This window comes from Microcaecilia unicolor, chromosome 1 (assembly GCF_901765095.1).
Source record: "Microcaecilia unicolor chromosome 1, aMicUni1.1, whole genome shotgun sequence".
Taxonomy (NCBI): domain Eukaryota; kingdom Metazoa; phylum Chordata; class Amphibia; order Gymnophiona; family Siphonopidae; genus Microcaecilia; species Microcaecilia unicolor.
The window spans coordinates 757,433,719-757,460,717 of record NC_044031.1 but is presented as its reverse complement, the minus strand read 5'-3'; the positions used below and the strand labels follow the sequence as shown (position 1 = coordinate 757,460,717).

General features: G+C 43.9%; 1 protein-coding gene across 1 annotated transcript in view; it reads right to left on the bottom strand.

Annotated features, from left to right (window-relative positions):
* Nucleotides 1-26,999, bottom strand: part of MEF2A (myocyte enhancer factor 2A) — a 297,626-nt gene that overhangs the window by 176,707 nt on the left and 93,920 nt on the right. Inside the window, 1 exon segment of the mRNA XM_030189732.1 lies at nt 4,810-5,013. Coding sequence (XP_030045592.1) covers nt 4,810-5,013 — 204 coding nt within the window.

Here is a 26,999-nt window from a genome sequence, read left to right as displayed (position 1 = left end):
CAACATTCCATGTAGAAGGCTGCGCAGGCTTCTGTTTCTGTGAGTCTGACGTTCTGCACACTCACAGAAGCAGAAGCCTGCATGGCCACATTGGTGATCGGCAAGGGCCGACTTCTACATGGAATGTTGCTAGTGGAATAGCAACATTCCATGTAGAATCTCAAATAGTAGCAACAGTGGAGGAGTGGCCTAGTGGTTAGGGTGGTAACAGTGGAGGAGTGGCCTAGTGGTTAGGGTGGTGGACTTTGGTTCTGAGGAATTGAGGAACTGAGTGATTCCCACTTCAGGCACATGCAGCTCCTTGTAACTCTGAGCAAGTCACTTAACCCTCCATTGCCCCATGTAAGCCGCATTGAGCCTGCCATGAGTGGGAAAGCGCGGGATACAAATGTAACAAAAATAAAAATAAAAAATACAATCTGGAGGATACCTTAGCAAATCAAGAGTGGGACAAATTCTGATCCCCCAACAGAACTTCTTGTTCAACATCTTTAACTCAATGGTTTTAGTAGAACTTTGAACCCATAGTACGTCTAATATATGCTGGTCATGCTTAACACAGATTGTTGGTACAATAGAATAGCATATGTGTCAAAGTACCTATCTTCAACTGTTTTGGAAACTGGAGTGAGCCAAAACCAGTGTGATATTCAAGATCATGGAGTGTTTCTTGTATAAAATTGTTACGCTTAAATCTCTAAAGACTTATCCTTAACTACAGAAGACACTGCTAAGATTGACCTGTTGCTCTCTGTAGCTGTACAATTGAAAACAGTTGGTGAGACAATTCAGGACTAGATGTGCCTTTATAGTGGAACATAATTTATCATGAAGTTATGAAGCCATTACAGCTGAATGCCATACTCAGCTTTTTAAAATCCTATCGAAAGGACTAAAACACATGAAGCCCACGCATACTGTTAATACTGCATCAATACATACTCATTTATACTCTTATCCCCCGAAATTCTAACACACTCAAACCTTAATCTACAGGTAAAAATGTAACAACCAAACGTTCTCTAGCTATTGTTCTGTAATCCTATCAGTATCCATTGTTCTTCCACCATTCCATTGTTCTGTTCCATTGTTCTCTATTCCCCTTGCAATACGTAGACTTTGTTTTCACTTTACTCCTCACAATGTAACCATAATCGAGTTGTAACAAATTGTACTTCCATCAATACAATGTATTGTAAGCCACACTGAACCCGCAAATAGGTGGGAAAATGTGGGATACAAATGCAATAAATAAATAAATAAATAAATAAATACTTGAATATATATATATATATATATATATATATATATATATATATATATATATATATATATATATATATATACAGGAAATGTAAAGGAGTGTGTAAACTATATTCTACCATGCAACAATATTCTAATATTAAACAACTGTAAACATCAAACAGAAAACTAGTATTCGATAAAGCAATTCACTGCCAGCATGGTTAAATGGTGAGAAGAGGCTATGGAAGCCAAAAATCTCTCTCACTAAAAAATAGGAAACAGATAAACGAGGTAAACAGGAAAGAGACTACAGAAGGGCAAGTTAGAAGTAAAACTTTAATAAGGCAGGCCAAAAGAATTCGAAAAGAAACAAGCCAGTGTGAAAAACTAAGACGATGTTTTCTAGCACATGAACCTTATCCTATCTCGTGCGGCTACACCACATGAAGCTCTCTTATCTCTACATCACTCTGTATTTGTTTACACCGGAGTCTGCAATCGCATCTCCGGAACTATGTAAGCCGCATTGAGCCTGCAAATAGGTGGGAAAATGTGGGATACAAATGTAACAAATCCTACTATATAAATGAAGAGTGACTGACGTGCCGCACATGCGCAGAACAGTGCAGCTGTTCTGCGCATGCGCGGCACGTCACAAATCTCTTCCGAGTTCCCGTTGACCGGCGAGCACCGGGCGGGCGGGGATCGTCCGACAGCAGCTCCGATGCGCACTCTGCCTGCTGCCACTGCTGTGACCCGGGCGCTTTCCTCTGCCACCATCCCTCGGGGCAGCTTGGCTGCACCTGGCGTTGCTCCGAACACTTTCTTACCCGTTTTAATGGGCTCAACGGCTTGTAATAAATAAAATAATAATAAAGAGTCTATAGTTTTTCAGATGATGGGCAGACTTATACGGTCTGTGCCAGAGCCGGTGGTTGGGAGGCGGGGATAGTGCTGGGCAGACTTATACGGTCTGTGCCAGAGCCGGTGGTTGGGAGGCGGGGATAGTGCTGGGCAGACTTATACGGTCTGTGCCAGAGCCGGTGGTTGCGAGGCGGGGATAGTGCTGGGCAGACTTATACGGTCTGTGCCAGAGCCGGTGGTGGGAGGCAGGGATAGTGCTGGGCAGACTTATACGGTCTGTGCCAGAGCCAGTGGTTGCGAGGCGGGGATATTGCTGGGCAGACTTTTATACGGTCTGTGCCAGAGCAGGTGGTTGGGAGGCGGCGATAGTGCTGGGCAGACTTATATGGTCTGTGCCAGAGCCGGTGGTGGGAGGCGGGGCTGGTGGTTGGGAGGTGGAGATAGTGCTGGGCAGACTTATACGGTCTGTGCCAGAGCTGGTGGTTGGGAGGCGGCGATAGTGCTGGGCAGACTTATATGGTCTGTGCCAGAGCCGGTGGTGGGAGGCGGGGCTGGTGGTTGGGAGGTGGAGATAGTGCTGGGCAGACTTATACGGTCTGTGCCAGAGCTGGTGGTTGGGAGGCGGGACTGGTGGTTGGGAGGCGGGGATAGTGCTGGGCAGACTTATACGGTCTGTGCCAGAGCTGGTGGTTGGGAGGCGGGAATAGTGCTGGGCAGACTTTTATACGGTCTGTGCCAGAGCTGGTGGTTGGGAGGCGGGGATAGTGCTGGGCAGACTTTTATACGGTCTGTGCCAGAGCTGGTGGTTGGGAGGCGGGGATAGTGCTGGGCAGATTTATACGGTCTGTGCCAGGGCCGGTGGTGGGAGGCGGGGCTGGTGGTTGGGAGGTGGAGATAGTGCTGGGCAGACTTATACGGTCTGTGCCAGGGCCGGTGGTGGGAGGCGGGGCTGGTGGTTGGGAGGCGGGGATAGTGCTGGGCAGACTTATACGGTCTGTGCCAGGGCCGGTGGTTGGGAGGCGGGGCTGGTGGTTGGGAGGCAGGGATAGTGCTGGGCAGACTTATACGGTCTGTGCCAGAGCCGGTGGTTGGGAGGCGGGGCTGGTGGTTGGGAGGCGGGGATAGTGCTGGGCAGACTTATATGGTCTGTGCCAGAGCCGGTGGTGGGAGGCAGGGATAGTGCTGGGCAGACTTATACGGTCTGTGCCAGAGCCGGTGGTTGGGAGGCGGGGCTGGTGGTTGGGAGGCGGGGATAGTGCTGGGCAGACTTATACGGTCTGTGCTCTGAAGAGCATAGGTACAAATCAAAGTGGGGTACACACAAAAAGTAGCAAACATGAGTTGTCTTGTTGGGCAGACTGGATGGACCGTGCAGGTCTTTTTTTCTGCCGTCATCTACTATGTTACTATGTTAAAACAGGTATTTAAAGGATAAGACAACAAACAAAATTATTTGCTTTGGTCTTTACTTGTAGGATGTCAGGAAGATACTCATGCCAGAAACAAGCTGATGGTGATGATTCGGCAGAATTAAAGCACGTCACTGTGAGCAAGAAAGATGTAAAGCAGCAAAACTGACAAATCAACAAATCACTAGGACCAGAGCATATACACTCCTGAAAGAACTGAAAAAATTACAGCTCTGTTGCTGACAATCTGTAATCTACCATTAAAACCATCTATATATATAAAAGGCAAGACCAACGTTCTGAAGCCTCCAGCCGGAAGTGTGAAGCGCCAGAGATATCCGGTTTCCCCATGAGTGAAGGAAAACAGCACAGCACGAAATCTCACACAGTGAAGGACTCAGAGGGGGAGGGGAGAGAGATGCCCTCACTCTCTCTGTAACACAAACACAGAACAGCAGGAAACAACACTGAAGGACTGGACTCCAAGGGGGGAGGGGGAGGGAGAGAGGGCAGAGGGCAGGGACACACACTCCCACATGCACACTCTGAAGAAAACCTTGCTAGCCCCCCGTTTCATTTGCATCAGAAACGGGGCTTTTTTACTAGTGTACTATATATCTGAGGACTGGAGTGTGGCCAATTTAATTCCAATTTGGGCTCCAGGTGTGATCTGGAAAACTAGACTGGTCAGCTGAACATTGGTGCCAGGCAAAATGGTAAAACCTATCCTAGAAAACAAATTTAAAGATTTACTGGCCATATGGACAGAAATGGCCTAACGAGGCAGAGAAAAACATCACTTTGGCAAAAGGAAATCTTGCTTTACCAATCTGTTAGATTATTTTGAAAGCGCTGAACGTGTAAGGGTAAACCAGTTGGTAAGTAATAACCGAGTTTTCAGAAGCCATTTGACAAGGTTCATCATAAAATTTCTTGCTTTGGGTCTTTACTGATGAGGATGTCGGGAAGATAGCCAAGCTGCAGTATTACAATGCTCTATATCTTATGGTTTCCAATACAGAGCTGCAGCAGCGATCACTAACCCATTAGCTAATGGTATGCCACACAGAAAATCTATCCCTGGCTCAGCTGTTAATACCATCTTAAATAAACAGGGTGCAATTTCAGAGAAACTTTACAATTTTTATAAAATAAAAATCAGCCTAATAGCGCATACGAACAGCTTTGTATTTTAAAAATTGACTAACTCCGTGACACAACATGCTTTACCAAATCAAAACACAAAAATTCTTCATTATTTAAAAAAATAGTATAAGGAGACGTAAGTTACCTCAACGATGTCAGAGTTGGTTCTGCTCTCATGGGGTTCGTTGTATTCTGTGTATTTGAGGAGAACTTTGTCCATGTCAGTGCTGGCATACTGAAAGAGTTTGTTAGAGCTGTTAAAAATGATGAGGGCTATTTCACAGTCGCAGAGAACACTTAGTTCGTAGGCTTTCTTCATTAATCCAAACTTCCTCTTTGTGAATGTCACCTACAGAAAGAAGAAAATTAACTCGTTTGATGGCACGGTTCTTTACAGGGGGTTTCTAAACTCAGATCAATATAAATCTGAACAGGAAACATCAAGAAATGGCTAAGAAATCTGTCAGCTCTTTAGATACTGAAATTTTCTAGCCCAGGCCTAAATATGAAAGCTGTCACCATCGGATTCTTTTCTTTGCATATGCTGTTTTGTCTGTATTTACAGGACTCTAAGCGATGATGTTTAGTCGGGCAAAAAGCAGGGAACAAAAGGTGAGACGTTTCATTCAAAGTACCGTATTTTTCGGACTATAAGACGCACTTTTTTCCCCCCAAATTTGGGAGGAAAATGGGGGGTGCGTCTTATAGTCCCAAGGTAGATCTGGCTGGCAGGCCGCCCGCCCTCCGAGTTCGGGATCGCCGTCAGGGTTACCTCCTCCCCCCCCCTGTCACCACTTCTCCCTACTCACGCGATCTTCCCTGGTGGTCTAGTGACGTCGGGGCAGGAAAGAGCCCCCTCTTTCCTGCCCAGCGCACTACTCTCCATCCTCCTGTATGCAGCCTGACGGTCTCGGCGAGATTCAAAATGGGAAGATCGCGTGAGTAGGGAGAAGTGGTGACAGGGCCGGGGGGGGGGGGGGAGCAGGTAACCCTGACGGCGAATCGGCGATCCCAAACTCGGAGGGAGGGATTCGGACAAGATGCACCGGAGCACCTAGGTTTTAGAGGAGGGAAAAAGGAAAAAAAAATTTTTCCTATTTCCCTCCTCTAAAACCTAGGTGCGTCTTATGGTCCGGTGCGTCTTATAGTCCGAAAAATACGGTAAGTAGAACATAACAATCTTTCTGTACAAAAGGTAGGAAGGAAGATTACTACTACTACTACTATAAATCATTTCTACAGCGCTACCAGTCGTACGCAGCGCTTCACAATTTAACATGAATTCTGTAGTTTATAAAATTGGGGCTCTTGAGTTAATATACAACGAGGGGCAATTTTCAAGCAGTCTGTGTAGTTGTGACCTATGCAGGTGGTTTTAAGGCATATGCATTACTCATTTTGGAACGCAAACATGCTTCCTTTTAGAAAACCTATGTATGTAGACTAAAAACCACTCATATAGTTGGCACCTACTCTTGTGTGGGTGAAGGTGTCATGTGCTACTACTACTACTAATTTTTATAGCATTACTAGACAACGCTGTATATATTATATACAGATACTTTTTCTGTCCCTAGGGGGCTCACAATCTAAGTTTTTGTACCTGGGGCAATGAAGGGTTAAGTGACTTGCCCAAGGTCACAAGGAGCTGCAGCGGGATTGAACCCAGATTACCAAGATCAAAGCGCGCTACACTAACCATTAGGCTACTCTTCCACTCCATGTGACATAGTAACATAGTAGATGACGGCAGAAAAAGACCTGCGTGGTCCATCTAGTCTGCCCAAAATAAACTTATATGCGTATACCTTACCTTGAATTTGTACCTGTCTTTTTCAGGGCACAGACCGTATAAGTCTGCCCAGCAGTATTTCCCGCCTCCCAACCACCAGTCCCGCCTCCCATCACTGGCTCTGGCACAGACCGTATAAGTCTGCCCTCCCCTATCCTAGCCTCCCAACCACCAACCCCTCTTCCCCCCACCTGCTCCGTCACCCAATTTCGGCTAAGCTTCTGAGGATCCATTCCTTCTGCACAGGATTCCTTTATGCATATCCCACGCATGTTTGAATTCCGTTACCGTTTTCATCTCCACCACCTCCCGCGGGAGGGCATTCCAAGCATCCACCACCCTTTCTGTGAAAAAATACTTCCTGACATCTTTCCTGAGGCTGCCCCCCTTCAACATCATTTCATGTCCTCTCGTTCTATCGCCTTCCCATCTCCGGAAAAGATTTGTTTGCGGATTAATACCTGCATTATTTTACTCCCTGAATCTCAACATACTCAAAAAGATGCCCTTTTATAATGCAGCTAAAAAGTATGCAAAATGTGAACCCCACATATACCGTTTAACTTCTCTGAAGCCAATTTTCAGACAAGTCTATTTATCCATGCAAATGGCTTTGACTGTCCTGCCATGATGCACCTTCCTTAAGTTTTTATGCTTGCACAAAATGAAGTGTTCATAGTAACATAGTAGCATAGTAGATGACGGCAGAAATAGACCTGCACGGTCCATCCAGTCTGCCCAAGATAAACTCATGTGTATACTTTACCTTGATTTGTACCTGTCCTTTTCAGGGCACAGACCGTATAAGTCTGCCCAGCAGTTTTTCCTGCCTCCCAACCACCTGTCCCACCTTCCATCACCGGCTCTGGCACAGACCGTATAAAAGTCTGCCCTCCCCTATCCTCGCCTCCCAACCACCAACCCCTCTTCCCCCCACCTGCTCTGCCACCCAATTGTAGCTAAGCTTCTGAGGATCCATTCCTTCTGCATAGGATTCCTTTATGCACATCCCACGCATTTTTGAATTCCGTTACTGTTTTCATCGCCACCACCTCCCGCGGGAGGGCATTCCAAGCATCCACCACCCTCTCCGTGAAAAAATACTTCCTGACATCTTTTCTGAGTCTGCCCCCCTTCAATCTCATTTCATGTCCTCTCGTTCTACCGCCTTCCCATCTCCGGAAAAGATTTGTTTGCGGATTAATACCTTTCAAATATTTGAACGTCTGTATCATATCACCCCTGTTCCTCCTTTCCTCCAGGGTATACATGTTCAGGTCAGCAAGTCTCTCTTCATACGTTTTGGAACGCAAATCCCATACCATCCTCGTAGCTTTTCTTTGCACCGCTTCCATTTTTTTGACATCCTTCGCAAGGTACGGCCTCCAAAACTGAATACAGTACTCCAGGTGGGGCCTCACCAACGTCTTATACAGGGGCATTATAACCTCCCTTCTTCTGCTGGTCACACCTCTCCCTATACAGCCTAGCAATCTTCTAGCTACGGCCACCGCCTTGTCACACTGTTTCGTCGCCTTCAGGTCCTCGGATACTATCACCCCAAGATCCCTCTCCCCGTCCGTGCCAATCAGACTCTCCCCGCCTAACACATACGTCTCCCTTGGATTTCTACTCCCTAAGTGCATCACTTTGCATTTCTTTGCGTTGAATTTTAATTGCCAAACGTTAGACCATTTTTCTAGCTTCTTCAGATCTTTTTCATGTTTTCCACTCCCTCCGGGGTGTCCACTCTGTTGCAAATCTTGGTGTCATCCGCAAAAAGGCAAACTTTACCTCGTAACCCTTCGGCAATGTCACTCACAAATATATTGAACAGAATCGGCCCCAGCACCGATCCCTGAGGCACTCCACTACTCACCTTTTGCAAGTGGACTGTAATTAACTTCAGGTCAAGGCCAAATTGAAGAAAATATTGTCTTTGAACAGCAAATGTGTCGTGACTTTGCTACCTGCTGTACACAAGTTACACAGCACATACTTAATTGAGAACTGAAACAGCAGCATAACCCTTTTTGTATATTCTTAGTGCTCGAGAAATTTGAGACTCCCCCTTTCTGATGGCAATTTAGATTCATCAGAGAGGTTAGCTTGGTGCCCACTGCAAACCAAAGACCTCCCAATCTAATGGTCACAGCTCTTCCAACATGCCTCAACCTAGAAGGGCCTCTTGTGATTGTCTATCAGTTCACTTGGATATATGGAAATAATGTATCACCTACAACTTGATGATTGACCCTTAAGTTAGTCCTATCAAAAAAGAATCTTTGACAAGCTTTTCAGAGTTATCCTCCTTTCTAAAAACCCAGGGTAACTGCACTGTTTCTTCAATAATCTGATGAATATACAAACTCATCTAGGTTGCATATTTTTTTTTATTTTCAGTATTTATATACCGCCTAAGCAGTTTACAATTTTCTTTTCCAGGTTCTGTCCCTAATGGGCTTGCAATCTAGTATTATACTGTACCTGGGGCAATGGAGGGCTAAGTGACTTGCCCAAGGTCACACGGAGCTGCGGACGGAATTGAACCTCAGTTCTCCAGGATCTCAACCCACTGCTAACTGTTAGGCAGCAGCGGGAATTGAACCTGGTTCCCCAGGTCTGCAACCTGCTGCACTAACCATTAGGCCACTCCTCCACTCCTATGTTAGTACAGCTCCAAAAGAAAGAATGGAAGAATAGACAGATAAGATGAGACTGTAACCTTTTACTGTTCAAAGGCCTTATATCCGATAGTGGGTGAGAAAACCAATGTCTATACTAGAGTCTTCCTCTGTCAAGCGTCAAAGTTTTTGATCACTCAGATTTGTAAGTGTTCCATTCCTGTGTGCTGCTGAAACTTCCCTTAAGCACATTCATTGGAAGGACATTGAGAGAATGATCTTCCTGAAAATATGTTAAGCCACTGAGCTGCCATTCTGGGGTTCTCCCCCCCCACTGTAATCCTACCCCACAACTACTTCAGTTTAAATAAAGACATCTATTTAAAGATTATGGTAACCACAATGGGCACCAGAATGGCACCACAATATACCAACCGTCTTACATTAAAATTGGACATTCCTATATAGTTACCACAATAAACTTTTCAGATATTAGTGGTGCATAAAAGGTATTTTCAAAAATTTGGATTAAAGCAGAGGGGAAGGTGAGTAGTGGAGTGCCTCAAGGATCGGTGCTGTGACTGATTCAGTTCAATATATTTGTGAGTGACATTGCCAAAGGGTTAGAAGGTAAAGTTTGCCTATTTGCGGATGATACTAAGATCTGTAACAGAGTGGACACCCGGGAAGGAGTGGAAAACATGAAAAAGGATCTGCAGAAACTAGAAGAATGGTCTAAGGTTTGGCAATTAAAATTCAATGCAAAGAAATGCAAAGTGATGCACTTAGGGAGTAGAAATCCACGGGAGAAGTATGTGTTAGGCGGGGAGAGTCTGATAGTTACGGACGGGGAGAGGGATCTTGGGGTGATAGTATCTGAGGATCTGAAGGCAACGAAACAGTGTAACAAGGCGGTGGCCGTAGCCAGAAGGTTGCTAGGCTGTATAGAGAGAGGTGTGACCAGCAGAAGAAAAGAGGTGCTGATGCCCCTGTATAAGTCGTTGGTGAGGCCCCACCTGGAGTATTGTGTTCAGTTCTGGAGGCCGTACCTTGCTAAGGATGTAAAAAAAATGGAAGCGGTGCAAAGAAAAGCTACGAGAATGGTATGGCCTTTGCGTTACAAGACTTATGAGGAGAGACTTGCGGACCTGAACATGTATACCCTGGAGGAAAGGAGAAACAGGGGTGATATGATACAGACGTTCAAATATTTGAAAGGTATTAATCCGCAAACGAACCTTTTCCGTAGATGGGAAGGTGGTAGAACTAGAGGACATGATATGAGATTGAAGGGGGGGCAGACTCAAGAAAAATGTCAGGAAGTATTTTTTCATGGAGAGAGTGGTAGATACTTGGAATGCCCTCCCGCGGGAGGTGGTGGAGATGAAAACGGTAGCGGAATTCAAGCATGCATGTGATAAACATAAAGGAATCCTGTGCAGAAGGAATGGATCCTCAGAAGCTTAGCCGAGATTGGGAGGTGGGACTGGTGGGGCTAGTTCTGGGCAAGACTTCTACGGTCTGTGTCCTGAAAATGGCAGATACAAATCAAGGTAAGGTATACACAAGAAGTAGCACATATGAGTTTATCTTGTTGGGCAGACTAGATGGACCGTGCAGGTCTTTTTCTGCCGTCATCTACTATGTTACTATGTATGTCATGTGAGGGGCAATATAGAAAAAAAAAATACGGGGGAGGGGAAACTAATCCCTGCTGAATATCAATCACACAATTCTTTAACTTTTTTTTTTATTACTATTTAATAAACCACTATAAAACAAATAGGAACTCATGAACAAAGACAATTTCAAAGAATTAACTTATACATCTCTACAAGAGAACAAAAATGATTAAAAACCCCAGAGAGAAGAAACCATATGGCACAGATGCTCAAATATTTTCCGGCTGCAACCTCATGATCACGGCCGCATTGACACCAATGACCCCGCTCTCCCAGATCGTGACCCAAAGACAGCATGCACTGCCCCAAATGGGGTTGTGACCAACAGTTTGGGAAGCACTGTTACTGTGCAGGAGCAAATCACCAGTTTACGAACCAGAGCGAGCTGCAAGGAAACCAAGTAAAAAAAACTAGGGATGGGCAATTAATGTAATATTAATGCGATTAACACGTTAATATTTTTAACACAAGATTTTTTTTTTTTTTAATGCTGGTCCGACCCTCACCCCTCGTGTTTACCTCATTATCTCTTTGGTCTTAGGTAGAGGCATTGATGGCCGTGCTGCCAACTTGGAAGTGCTGACCTGGAAGACATGCCTCTGCCTCATCCCGCTTCCCTCCCCCTGAAGCAACTTCCTATGTGTACCAGCAAAGGCTTCTGGGTCAGCTCTTGAGGGAAGCATGTAGATGTTATGCCTGATTCTCTGGACTGTCCACGTCCTTCCGAGGTAAGGCCCGTTCTAAATCTTTTTCATCTCCACCTTGCAAACTCTGCTTTAATCAGTTTGAAACTTTGCATTTGAATCCAGGTCCCCAAATTATTATCGCACTTACATTCACCTCCTTTTACTTTGCCTTTGGTGGGGGGAGGGGGTGTGGAGAGAGGAGAGGAGGCAAAGCGTAAAAAAAAAACTAAGTCATCCTGGCAGCGTGGGAGGAGAGACCAATTTTCCTGTAGCATTCATTATATCAGGGGCAGGGGGAGGGCGATGCTGCAATTTGAAAACAAAAGCTGAAAGGGAACAAGGCTGAAAGCGCATGCATTTATCCATGCTTTGAAACTCTGAAAAACATGTAGATGAGTGTGCAGAAAATGTGTGCTGGGTTTTGACAATGCAAGTGCCTGGCTTACTTTCTTGCCTTTTTACCTGTGCTGCAAGAGGGCTGGGACTGTGATGAGAGGAAGGATGGAGGCTGGAGTTGTACTGGGAGAGGAGAGTGAGGGAGAGGCTGAAGCTCTGCTTGGAGAGAAGGTGGCAGGGGGTGAGAAGTACCAGGATCTTCAAGACCTCATGCCTGACCATAAGGAGGTGGCAGCTCTTATGAACAGGCAGAAGTGCTGTACCAAAAAGTCTTTCCCTGAAGACCCTGGCAATTCTCTTCCAGCACAGCTTCAGTATTACATTTTGTTGGAATTACACTATTGGCCAACATGCACGCCTTTTTTTAAGGTTTAAACTGTTTTATTGACGATATTCACACTACAGGTCAACTTGGAGTATTCATACAGCATAGATCAATATACAAAACAACATTCCAGCAACATATTCAACACCGTCAAACACTTTTTCCATTTTTACTCCCCCCTCCTCCTCTCCCCTCTTTACAACTTTTATCCCGGCGAATGTTAACATTAAATGACCGTTATCACTAACATCACAAGCTTTAAAATAACTCGTTGGATGAAATAGTAGATATCATAAAACACCAAAAATCTGAACATCAAAGCTCTGGAGCAATGCCAAGCTTTTATCGATATACACCTCACTCAACTCCTCCAACCCCCCTCCCAACACCCCCCCCCCCCTCCATGTTGCTTGCCTGTACGGGGCGTATTGATGGTACACAAAGCAAGCGGATTCATGTGTCTATTCTCTTGCCTCCACATGTCTGAAGTGCCCCCCTTCTCCACATCGTCCATTCTCCAGCAAATTGAATGGTCCCATAAGTCAAGGCACCAAGACCCATGTGAAGCTGCAAGGCGACAATAATTTGTATAGAATCCTATTCTCGCACGATTAATCGCGCAATTAAATATTTTAATCGTACAATTACAGTTTTTATTTGTTTGTTACATTTTCCCACCTATTTGTAGGCTCAATGTGGCTTACATAGTACCGGAGAGGCCTAGACTCATCCAGTCAAGCTATTCTTCCATGTTTTTTCCCACTTCATTTTCTAAGGCTTTCTGGAATGTTTTGTTCGTTTGGCTGTTTTAGGGTAGGATGTGGGGATACATGGAACGAACACTGTTTTAATGCATTTGACTTCCAGGCTACAATGTCATAAAAGATGAATGTTTGGGCCAGGAGCATAGATTTTCTGTAGTCACTGAAGCTCTACTGGGCTGCCCAGTGGCCCCTGCCCCAACAGGATCAAAGTGCAAGGGAGCAGCTGGCAAGAGATGGAGTGCAAACATAATCTCCGCAACTACAAGTGAAAGTAACCCCAGAGTCCTGCAGCCACCTCTGCAGACTTCAATGGTCTTTTTCCCAGAATCCTCCCCTTCTCCCTTCGCTCTCACAACCCAAGGATAAAATCTACTGTGAGGATGAGGGTCCCACCTCCTCCCTGAAGGAGGAATTTGATACATCAAGTCGTTGCCCACCCCTAAAATAAACAACAAAACAATACGTTGCTATCTAAAAAGAAGCCAAGAAAGCCGAGCTCTCTCCTCCACGGTTGTGGAGGGAGTAATCTTATTCCAGATCACCAGCACAACACCTGATGGAGCAGAACTAAATGCAACCCTAGTCTCACCTCAGAATTCCAGGCACCAGCTAGCTCTTTGGGTCAGCACCCAAACCAGGGCTACAAACAAAAGTTTTATTTTGCTGGGTGCAGGCCATGACAGGCTTGAACCCAGTAGGCCATAGGGTTTTAAGCCACACTGTTATTTTATTTCTTTTTCTCAGTCTGGGAGCAAAATAACTTCACTCTCACTCCAAAGAAACTCTCCATTCCAGGATCTGCATTTTATGCAAAACAGAACTTTACTGGAACGCTGCAACAGGCAGGCATTCAAACTCCATACTTTCTTGTAACAAAACAGTTCAATCTCTATCCAAACAATTTACTTTGCTGAAAGAGGTTTTTATGTCAGTCCAAGACTCTTGGTGAAAATCTTATCTACTTAATAGTCTCTTTATAAATCCTAGGGTATTTACAGCACCACCAGTCCTCCAATACCCATCCTTTCTGTGCTTGCAGCGTTTTTTTGCAGCAACCTGTACCACTGGGCTTTATCCAGTTGCTGGACCCACACAGGATCGGACCTCCCTGTTTGTCCTTCCTGCAGAGGGGCACTTAAGTACATAAGTATTGCCATACTGGGAAAGACCAACGGTCCATTATGCCCAGCATCCTGTTTCCAGCAGTGGCCAATCCAGGTCACAAATACCTGACAAGATTCCTAAAAGTACAAAACATTCTATATTGCTAATCCCAGAAATAGTGGATTCTCCCCAAGTCCATTTAATAATGGTCTATGGCTGCCTTTATCACATTCTCTGGCAACAAATTCCAGAGTTTAATTACACGTTGAGTGAATAAATATTTTCTCCGATCCATTTTAAATTTACTACTTTGTAACTTCATTGCGTGCCCCCTAGTCCTAGTATATTTGGAAAGAGTAAACAATCAATTCATTTCTACCTGTTCCACTCCACTCATTAGTTTATAGACCTCTATCATATCTCCCCCTCAGTCGCCTTTTCTCCAAGCTGAAGAGCCCTAGCCGCTTTAGCCTTTCCTCATAGGGAAGTCGTCCCATCCCCTTTATTATTTTTGTTGCCCTTCTCTGCACCTTTTCTAATTCCACTATATCTTTCTTGAGAAACGGCGAACAGAATTGAACACAATATTCATGGTGCGATACAAAGGCATTATAACATCCTCATTTTTGTTTTCCATTCCTTTCCTCATAATACCTAACACTCTATTTGCTTTCTTAGCCACAGCAGCACACTGAGCAGAAGGTTTCAACGTATCTTCAACAACGACACCTAGATCCCTTTTCTTGGTCGGTGACTCCTAACGTGGAACCTTGCATGACGTAGCTATAATTTGGGTTCCTCTTTCCCACATGCATCACTTTGCACTTGCTCACATTAAACGTCATCTGCCATTTAGACGCCCAGTCTCGTAAGGTCCTCTTGTAATTTTTCACAATCCTTTAAATAACTTTATGTCATCAGCAAATTTAATTAACTCACTAGTTACTCCCATCTCTAGGTCATTTATAAATATGTTAAAAAGCAGTGGTCCCAGCACATAAAGACCTATAAGCTGCTATTCCAGGAGGATGAATTATTGAAAAATATTCCCAGCTTCACCAATGATGCTCTTCCAACAACCATCTAATATGAAGCAAAAATCAGTGAAAAGGAAACTCCCAACAGAAGCTTAAAAAGAAAAGAATGACACACATGCCAACACATCACAGGACCCCTCAGTTACTCACATGGGAAAAATCATCATAAGGTGATCCTACTCATGCTCTACCTCAAATGTAGTGTACATTATTCACAGCAAAAAACGTAAAGAAAGGTGATACACTGGGGAGACTAAAGACAGAAATCAACTCGCAAATGCACCACATCAAACAAACACCACAAAGCAAACCAAGGTGAGATACTTCCATGGGAGAGCATTTTGCAAGATCCGAGCCCTGCATCAATGACCTTATGGTCATAATAATGCTAAGAAGAAATCTGACCATACTCCAGGAACATAAGACCTTTGAAATTAGATGATAAAATATTTTGACACTACGAATTCAGGTCTTAACAGAGATCTGGGTTCCCTACCAAATTATAAACCATAAAATTACACAGTTTTGTCACCTCCTGATCATCCATCTCTCCCCTATTTCCCTCCTTACTTTTCCCCATGTGACCATAAAATATACAGCTTTATCACCTTCTGATCATACATCCATCTCTCCCCATTTCCCAACCCTCCCTTACTTTCCCCATGTGACTGTCATTGGACTACTTTTATGTTTCATTTACATACTAGTAAAAAAGCCCCGTTTCTGATGCAAATGAAACGGGGGGGCTAGCAAGGTTTTCTTCAGAGTGTGCATGTGGGAGTGTGTGTGTCCCTGCCTTCTGCCCTTTCTCCCTTCCCCTCTGCTCTTCGTCCCCTCTGCTCTCTGTCCCCCCCCTCTCCCCCCAGTCCTTCAGTGTTAAGTTTCCTGCTGTGCTGTGTTTGTTTGTGTTACAGAGAGAGTGAAGGCGTCTGCCCTCTCTCCCCTCCCTCCTCCAGTCCTTCACTGTTTCCTGCTCTGCTGTGTTTTCCTTCACTGTGTTACAGAGAGAGCGAGGGCGGGGCAGACACTCATGGGGAAACCGGATATCTCTCCCCCTTCACACGTCCGGCTGGAGGCTTCATTAGAACGTTGGTGCTGCCTTTTATATATAGAGATTCTGATATTTGTCATCTTTTGTTCATTCCTGACCCAGGATTCTGGACTTAAAAGCTAATCAGAAAATGTATTAAAATAGTCCAATAAAAAATGTACCATCATAGTTTGCTTTTTTTTTGTTTTGTTTTATTTCTGTGTATTACCTTCAGTGTGGACTGACATGGCAACCACATCTCTTCGTTAAAGAATATCAAAATCAACCTAGTTACAATGTGCTCAAAACTACCATCAGCCCACTCCAACTTAGCTGTATAAAATTCAATAGAAGGCACCAATAACTGTTCTCAATAGGTTTGTACCTCCAAAAATGCAAAGTTCAAGGGGTAAATGGTACCACACTTACGTGGAGAAACAAAGGAATCGTAACCATAAGAGCAATATCCCCTGACCTTCAACTTTTAAAGCATAACAAAAAAAACAAACAAAAAGGCAACCTAACAATACTCCTATAATGGTGAATTCCCATCTGAAACGTGAGAAAATATGTTTAAAAATTAATAAATGAATAAAGATGAAGATATAACCACCTCTTGCAGAGGTGGACTGCTGATTATAAATCACCTCTTCATTTACCTATCTTTTAATGTCTCAATTTCTCTTACAGAATAGCGGGGATCCATGCTTAATTTGTGTACCAGCATTTACACCAGGTTTCAACTGTAAGTCCTCATGCCTAAAGTTGAGTGCTCATCCAAAAGCGCCCTTTACAGAATAGCGTTGAGCGCCGAATTTCTATATCTGGCCCATTATCAGGCTTATTTTCAAATTTCCATGTGAGTGCCTGGTAAAACATCAATCTAATATGTACACTTTCTTCGATCCCTCAATAGAAATCAAACAGAATAAAACATGGAAAATAAAATAAGATGATACCTTTTTTATTGGACATAACTTAATACATTTCTTGATTAGCTTTCGAAGGTTGCCCTTCTTTGTCAGATCGGAAATAAGCAAATGTGCTAGCTGACAGTGTATATAAGTACATAAGTACATAAGTACATAAGTAGTGCCATACTGGGAAAGACCAAAGGTCCATCTAGCCCAGCATCCTGTCACCGACAGTGGCCAATCCAGGTCAAGGGCACCTGGCACGCTCCCCAAACGTAAAAACATTCCAGACAAGTTATACCTAAAAATGAGGAATTTTTCCAGTCCATTTAATAGCGGTCTATGGACTTGTCCTTTAGGAATCTATCTAACCCCTTTTTAAACTCCGTCAAGCTAACCGCCCGTACCACGTTCTCCGGCAATGAATTCCAGAGTCTAATTACACGTTGGGTGAAGAAAAATTTTCTCCGATTCGTTTTAAATTTACCACACTGTAGCTTCAACTCATGCCCTCTAGTCCTAGTATTTTTGGATAGCGTGAACAGTCGCTTCACATCCACCCGATCCATTCCACTCATTATTTTATACACTTCTATCATATCTCCCCTCAGCCGTCTCTTCTCCAAGCTGAAAAGCCCTAGCCTTCTCAGCCTCTCTTCATAGGAAAGTCGTCCCATCCCCACTATCATTTTCGTCGCCCTTCGCTGTACCTTTTCCAATTCTACTATATCTTTTTTGAGATACGGAGACCAGTACTGAACACAATACTCCAGGTGCGGTCGCACCATGGAGCGATACAACGGCATTATAACATCCGCACACCTGGACTCCATACCCTTCCTAATAACACCCAACATTCTATTCGCTTTCCTAGCCGCAGCAGCACACTGAGCAGAAGGTTTCAGCGTATCATCGACGACGACACCCAGATCCCTTTCTTGATCCGTAACTCCTAACGCGGAACCTTGCAAGACGTAGCTATAATTCGGGTTCCTCTTACCCACATGCATCACTTTGCACTTGTCAACATTGAACTTCATCTGCCACTTGCACGCCCATTCTCCCAGTCTCGCAAGGTCCTCCTGTAATCGTTCACATTCCTCCTGCGACTTGACGACCCTGAATAATTTTGTGTCATCGGCGAATTTAATTACCTCACTAGTTATTCCCATCTCTAGGTCATTTATAAATACATTAAAAAGCAACGGACCCAGCACAGACCCCTGCGGGACCCCACTAACTACCCTCCTCCACTGAGAATACTGGCCACGCAATCCTACTCTCTGCTTCCTATCTTTCAACCAGTTCTTAATCCATAATAATACCCTACCTCCGATTCCATGACTCTGCAATTTCTTCAGGAGTCTTTCGTGCGGCACTTTGTCAAACGCCTTCTGAAAATCCAGATATACAATATCAACCGGCTCCCCATAGTCCACATGTTTGCTTACCCCCTCAAAAAAATGCATTAGATTGGTGAGGCAAGACTTCCCTTCACTAAATCCGTGCTGACTTTGTCTCATCAGTCCATGTTTTTGTATATGCTCTGCAATTTTATTCTTAATAATAGCCTCCACCATCTTGCCCGGCACCGACGTCAGACTCACCGGTCTATAATTTCCCGGATCTCCTCTGGAACCTTTCTTAAAAATCGGAGTAACATTGGCTACCCTCCAGTCTTCCGGTATTACACTCGATTTTAGGGACAGATTGCATATTTCTAACAGTAGCTCCGCAAGTTCATTTTTTAGTTCTATTAATACTCTGGGATGAATACCATCAGGTCCCGGTGATTTACTACTCTTCAGCTTGCTGAACTGACCCATTACATCCTCCAAGGTTACAGAGAATTTGTTTAGTTTCTCCGACTCCCCCGCTTCAAATATTCTTTCCGGCACCGGTGTCCCCCCCAAATCCTCCTCGGTGAAGACCGAAGCAAAGAATTCATTTAATTTCTCCGCTACGGCTTTGTCCTCCTTGATCGCCCCTTTAACACCATTTTCGTCCAGCGGCCCAACCGACTCTTTGGCCGGTTTCCTGCTTTTAATGTATCTAAAAAAGTTTTTACTATGTATTTTTGCTTCCAACGCTAATTTCTTCTCAAAGTCCTTTTTTGCCCTCCTTATCTCCGCTTTGCATTTGGCTTGGCATTCCTTATGATCTATCCTGTTACTTTCAGTTGGTTCTCTTCTCCACTTTCTGAAGGATTGTTTTTTGGCTCTAATGATTTCCTTTATCTTACTGTTTAGCCACGCCGGCTGACGTTTAGTCTTTTTTCCCTTTTTTCTAATACGTGGAATATATTTGTCCTGAACCTCCAGGATGGTGTTTTTAAACAGCATCCACGCCTGATGCAAGTTTTTTACTCTGCGAGCTGCTCCTTTCAGTCTTTTTTTCACCATTTTTCTCATTTTGTCGTAATCACCTTTTCTATAGTTAAACGCTAGCGTACTTGATTTCCTAGTTTCACTTCCTTCAATGCCAATATCAAAACCGATCATATTATGATCACTGTTATCAAGCGGCCCTCGTATCGTTACCCCCTGCACTAGATCATGAGCACCACTAAGGACTAAGTCTAGTATTTTTCCTTCTCTTGTCGGCTCCTGAACTAGCTGTTCCATGAAGCTGTCCTTGATTTCATCAAGAAATCTTATGTCCCTTGCGTGTACAGATGTTACATTAACCCAGTCTATATGCGGGTAATTGAAATCCCCCATTATTATTGTGTTGCCCAGTTTGTTTGCGTCCCTGATTTCCTTTAACATTTCCGCATCCGTCTGTTCGTCCTGGCCAGGCGGACGGTAGTACACTCCTATCACTATCCTTTTCCCCTATGACAGTCTGACAGGGTGGGAGGATGGGGGTGGGTCGGAGGTATGCATGGGGACATCAAAGCATATCATTGATATTCTAACAGGATGGGTGTGGATAATTGAGGGGTGGGGTGATCAACAGAGACATACAGCTTTATGGTTTATAATGGGCTAGGAACCCCAGATCCTTGTTAAGTCCTTTCTGTTGGGTGTTAAAATATTCAATCATTCTGACTTCAAAGGTTTTAAAGTTACTTTTTTTTTTTTTTACATTTGTACCCCACGCTTTCCCACTCATGGCAGGCTCAATGCGGCTTACATGGGGCAATGGAGGGTTAAGCGACTTGCCCAGAGTCACAAGGAGCTGCCTGTGCCTGAAGTGGGAATCGAACTCAGCTCCCCAGGACCAAAGTCCACCACCCTAACCACTAGGCCACTCCTCCACTTTCAGGATTCTCACTGTGAAATCACTGGTACAGTGTCCTGGTCCTGTAAAATGCTGACCAACAGGGGTGGGAGCCCTACTGGCACCAGTATTGTTCATGTGATGTCTATGTAAATTGTCTATGTAAATTGACAGATACCCCCACCCTCCCACTCTGTCAGACTGTCAAAGTAATGCTTTGATGTTTCTCTTACATATACTATCTGCTACCACAATTGCTTATTTCCGATCTGAAGAAGAAGGGCAACCTTCGAAAGCTAATCAAGAAATGTATTAAGTTATGTCCAATAAAAAAGGTATCATCTTATTTTCTTTTCCATGTTTTATTTATTTAAAAAACGATAAACCACTCTATCCACAGATCTAGGTGGGGTACAATAAAACATTAATAAAAATCACAAATAAATACAACAGGACAATTAAAAATGTATCCACATTGACAAATAAATATACAATGCCTCAGACAAGTTAGACAATGGTGTCATTTTGTGACAGATCTAGTAACTTTCATAGATCCTGAATGAGAACTGTATAAAACCACTGGCTTTTTTTGATATAAAAGTCCCTCCATTGCTACATGAAAATCATTCTCTTAAGAAGCTGTAATGAAAAAACCTGGGTTGACAAATATTATAACAATAAGAACAATCGAGGCAGATTCATTCTAAAAGCTGTTACTTGTTCTTCTCACTGCCAGCTGCAAGTAAGATTTTGCCAGCTGTATTTCAGCACAGAGAGACGGTTCCAAGAAGTGAATTAGCATTGCAAAGCTTGTGCGAACACAAGAAAAAGGGAAAACTACACAATTTTGTAGCTATCAAAGTGGCAATTACTATATGGTGGAGTTGAATCTACTTTTTACATGCACAGCACAAAAAACCATCCGAGCATGTACAGAGTGCCTAGAACTAATCAGAGCTGATATTATCTCTCTATATAAAAGGCAACCCCAACGTTCTGAAGCCTCCACGGAAGTTGAGGCGCCCGAGATATCCGGTGTGCCCTGGAGTGTCTGCACCGCCCTCGCGTCAAAACGTCGAGGGCGGAGCTATAACACTCGGAGGGCCGAAACGCGAGGCGAACGCGAACCCCCAACAACGCAAATGGGACGGAGGGAGGGTCTGCACCGCCCTCGCGTCAAAACGTCATGATGTCGAGGGCGGAGCTATAACACTCGGAGGGCCAAAATGCGAGGCGAACGCCAACCCCCAACAAGGCAAGTAGTTCGGAGGGACGGAGGGAGGGGGCCCCTTGCTAGCGCCCGTTTCATTGCGCTCAGAAACGGGCATTTTTTCCTAGTTTCTACATAAAACTAGAGTTAGTCCAAATGATTCTGACAATTTATGGCAAGTACTAATTATTCTTATTGACTTTTTAAAAGGCTGGAAAATGACAGGACTGGATTTTTTTTCACTGAATGGCAAATTGTCTTTGCTGGGAAGTGTTTTTGTATCTTATATCATTCAATTCATAAAAATAAAATAAAATGGTGAAAAACAACCAACATCAATGACTTGAGCTAATGAATCAAGAGCTTCTTAAATTAAGACGCAAAGTCGGTCCCTGCGAATTTTCCCTAAAGCAATGGCCTTAATCTAATAATACCTATTTTAATTGTTTTGTATTGGGGTGCTTTTATTGGTGTTTAATCAATTAAAACTTAAAATCAAAATCCTTAATTATATTCCAACTAGAAGACGGAATGTGGATTCAGTGGGATGAGAAACAAGGAATTTGAATGGAAGGACAACTTTCCCTGTAAAGCGAGGATTTAAACGACTGTGGTGCAAGGTGACCCTGAATTACCCTAGGCTGGTGATCATGGGAGACTTCAATCTACACATCAAAACCCCAGATATCACCACAGCTGCCTTCTTGGACACGATGACAGCACTAGGATTTTACACAGGTGATCAATTCTCCAACCCACGAAAAGGGTCACATACTAGACCTGGTATTCTACAAAGGGATGGATACTCAAGAATTCTGGGATAACAGAATTGAAATTACACCCCTATCATGGTCAGACCATTTTCTAATTAAATTCTCCTTAAGTGACCATCTAAAACAAATGGCATCTCCCAGAGTTTGGAAGTAGATCAGAGACAAATAAAAGCTGACGCTGAGAATTTCCTAGAGGCCTTAACTATCCACATGTGGATGAAAACACAAAAACAGTGTCAGAACAAGCTGACATCTGGAATACACACTTAGACAAGACCTTAGAGAAAACAACACCACTAAAATAGGTCGTATGCCCCACTCACAAATGATCACCTTGGTTTTCTCCAGAACGTCGGATACTTAAACGCAAAGGACAAAAAACTGGAAAGAAGATGACCATATCGCCTGGATGAAGACAGACTAAACTGTAGGAAGCACATGGCAAAGTACCGCCAAGTCTTAACAGCAACCGCAACCAAAAAACAGTATTTCTCTCAATGCATTACACATGTTGCTAATTCAACCAAGCAGTTGTTCAGAATAGTAAACAGCCTACTCCAGCCCCCACAACAAAACCAGCCTGCCAAGTCTAAACTGAACTGCAATGATTTTGCTGCATTCTTTGCCAACAAAATGAAAAGTCTCTGACAGGATTCACAGGCGATCCCACCCAGTCCCCAACCAGTCAACCAGGGGTGCACAAACTCTACCCCTCCTGACAGAGACAGATGGGACACTTTTAACCCAATGACAGAGGAGAGCCTTGACAAAATCCTAAGAGACCTTCAACCAACTACCTGTTCCCTCGATCCCTACCAATCAAAGATAGTGCAGCAGGCAAGTATGGGCCTTATAGAAGGCGCCACAGAAATTGTGAACACCTCTCTTTCTAATGGGCAACTACCAACAGCATTAAAAAGGGCAGTGGTCCGCCCTCTGTTGAAGAAAACAACCTTGACCAAGACAAACTTGAAAGTTACAGGCCAGTATCCAACATCCCGTTTCTAGGGAAACTCAGAACAAACAGTCTGTATTCAACTTAATGACTGGTTAGAAAAGAGAAACTGGCTAGACCCATGTCAATCTGGATTCAGACCTGGTTATGGTACAGAAACAGTCCTTGTATCCCTACTAGATGATCTTCACAGAAACCGAGACAAGGGATTCACCTTGATGTTAGTACTGCTTGACTTCTCAGCAGCTTTTGACACTGTTGATCATGATATCATACTAGCACGACTGACAGAAACAGGTATCAATGGAACAGTACTTGCTTGGTTCAGATCCTATCTATCAGACAGGCAACAATCCATAATGTTTGGCAACAACTCATCACCACCATGGACATTGACATGCGGGATACCACAAGGATCGATACTGTCACCTATTCTGTTCAATATCTACCTCAGGCCACTAGCTGAGCTGGTTCGGTCAATGGACACTCAGTTCTACATCTATGCGGATGATGAGCAGCTACTCATACCCATTGAACCTGACTTACCTACAGCCTTGAATAAACTGATTACCTGTCTAACATCAATTCAGGAATGGGCTAAACACAACAAACTTTGCCTGAACCCAAGTAAAACCAAGCTTCTCTGGGTCCCTAACACAAGTGGAGGAGTGGCCTAGTGGTTAGGGTGGCAGACTCTGGTCCTGGGGAACTGAGGAACTGAGTTCGATTCCCACTTCAGGCACAGGCAGCAACTTGTGACTCTGGGCAAGTCACTTAACCCTCCATTGCCCCATGTAAGCCACATTGAGCCTGCCATGAGTGGGAAAGCGCAGGGTACAAATGTAACAAAAATAAAATAGATACTATTGGAGATTCTACATGGAATGTTGCTACTATTGGAGATTCTACGTGCAGGACGTCAGACTCACAGAAACAGAAGCCTGCGCAGCCTTCTACATGAAATGTTGCTAGTGGAATAGCAACATTCCATGTAGAATGTCCAATAGTAGCAACATTCCATGTAGAAGTCGGCCCTTGCAGATCATCAATGTGGCCTTGCAGGCTTCTGCTTCTGTGAGTCTGACGTCCTGCACGTACGTGCAGGACGTCAGACTCACAGAAGCAGAAGCCTGCGCGACCAGATTGGTGATCTGCAAGAGCCGACTTCTCAAATAGTAGCAACAGTGGAAGAGTGGCCTAGTGGTTAGGGTGGTGGACTTTGGTTCTGGGGAACTGAGGAAGTGAGTTTGATTCCTACTTCAGGCACAGGCAGCTCCTTGTGACTCTGGGCAAGTCACTTAACTCTCCATTGCCCCATGTAAGCAGCATTGAGCCTGCCATGAGTGGGAAAGTGCGGGGTACAAATGTAACAACAACAAGTGGATATATACCTGACATCAAAATCCCTTTTGGGAAGTATGAACTCCCCCCCCCCAAAATTACAAGTCAGGATAGTAACATAGTAAATGACGGCAGATAAAGACCTGTACGGTCCATCCAGTCTGTCCAACAAGATAAACTCATATACATGGTATGTGACACTTTATATGTATACTGAGTTTGATTTGTCCTTGCCTTTCTCAGGGCACAGACCATAGAAGTCTGCCCAGTACTGTTCTTGTACTAAGTTCTGAAGCTAACATCGAAGCTCCTTAAATTTACACTCCAGCCCATCCCTTATCTATTAAGTCACGATCAGGGCATAGACTGTAGAAGTCTGTCCAGCTCCCGTTTTGTTTCCAATTACCGGCGTCGCCACCCAATCTTGACAGAACCATTCCTTCTAAACAGGATTCCTTTGTGTTTATCCCACGCATGTTTGAATTCCATTACTGTTTTCATCTCCACCACCTCCTGGGGGACAGCATCCCACATATCCACCACCCTTCTCCATGAAGAAATACTTCCTGACATTAGTCCTGAGTCTGCCCCCCTTCAACCTCAATTCATGTCCTCTAGTTCTACCACCTTCCCGTCTCCGGAAAAGGTTCAGATTAATACCTTTCAAATATTTGAACATCTGTATCATATCACCCCTGTTTCTCCTTTCCTCCAAGGTATACATATTCAGGTCAGCAAGTCTCTCCTTGTACGGTTTGCAACGCAAATCCCATACCATTTTCGTAGCTTTTCTTTGCACCGCTTCCAGTCTTTTTACATCTTTAGCAAGATATGGCCTCCAATACTCCAAGTGGGGCCTCACTAACGACTTGTAGAGGGGCATCAACACCTCCTTTCTTCTGCTAGTTATGCCCCTCTCTACGCAGCCTAGCATCCTTCTGGCTACGGCCGTCGCCTTGTCATATTGTTTCTTCACCTTCAGTTAGATTCCACAAATCCAAGCAACCTTCAAGAGCTACCTCTCTCCTTACATTGAGAAGGTAAATCTTATCCCAGTTGTACATGCCATGATAACATCAAGACTGGATTACTGCAATGCACTATACAATGGTCTGACTACAAAGGGCCTGCACCAGCTCCAGTTGATTCAGAATGCAGCAGCAAGACTCATAGAAGGTTGCAAGCGACGTGACCATATCGCACCATTTTTGCAAAAACTTCATTTGCTACCAGTACAATACAGGGCTAAATTTAAAACTCTATGTCTGATCTTCAAGGCCCTGAAAGGAAATGGCCCTGAGTACCTGAAAAATAGAATGATCCTCCACACACCACCAAGGACACTAAGGTCTTCCCAAGGACTTTCACTAACCACACCCTCTGCAAAAGACATTACATGATGTGATACTTGCAAGTGAGCCTACTCCAGAGTAGCCTCCACACTCTGGAATGCATTGCCTGAAAGGCTGTGCTTAACACAAGACTATCTCTACTTCAGGAAGCAGGTGAAAGCTTGGCTCTTCAACCAGGCCTTTAATGGAAGAAGTAACTAACTCGTTAGTCTCACTCACACAAGGAGTGACTCAGGCTGCATATACTGCAGCAGGACATGTTTATCCACTCCTACCCTAGCTGAGATAATATTCAACCATTTCTCTGACCTCATGTGCAACTTTCTTTAAATCAATCACCTTACTTTCTAACCTATCTATATGTTACATCTTTGCTTTACCCTTCACTATCAATTTTAATGTTCTATTACATATTGTGCTGACATTGTAAGTAGTACACTATGCCATACTTTTTGTTATTTGAATATTTTTACTGCTGTAATTGCCTATTGCTCATGTTTGGTCTATTCTTACTGTACATCGCCTTGAGTGAATTCCTCCGAAAGGTGGTAAATAAATCCTAATAAAATAAAATAAATTAAATTTTAGCTCTAATAGTAACATAGTAACATAGTAGATGACGGCAGAAAAAGACCTGCACGGTCCATCCAGTCTGCCCAACAAGATAAACTCATATGTGGTACTTTTTGTGTATACCTTACCTTGATTTGTACCTGTCCTTTTCAGGGCACAGACCGTATAAGTCTGCCCAGCACTAATAGCTTCTTTCATCTCACATTTTAACCATGCCAGCTGTCATTTGGCCTTCCTTCCTCCTGTTTTAATACATAGAATATATCTGGTCTGGGCTATCAGGATGATATTTTTGAATAGCATCCATGACCGATGTAAATTCTTGACCTTTGCAGCTGCTACTCTATGGTTTTTGTTTGGGTCCCCCCCCCCCACACACACACACACAATTCACCTCATTTTGTCAGTCTCTTTTTTGAAAATTAAATGCTAATGTATTGGGATTTCCTGTGTGTATTTATTCCAGAGATTATAACAGTGATCATAATATGATCAGATTTGGTATCAAGCGGCCCTAGTACCTTTACCTCGTGCAACAGTTTGTGTGCTCCACTA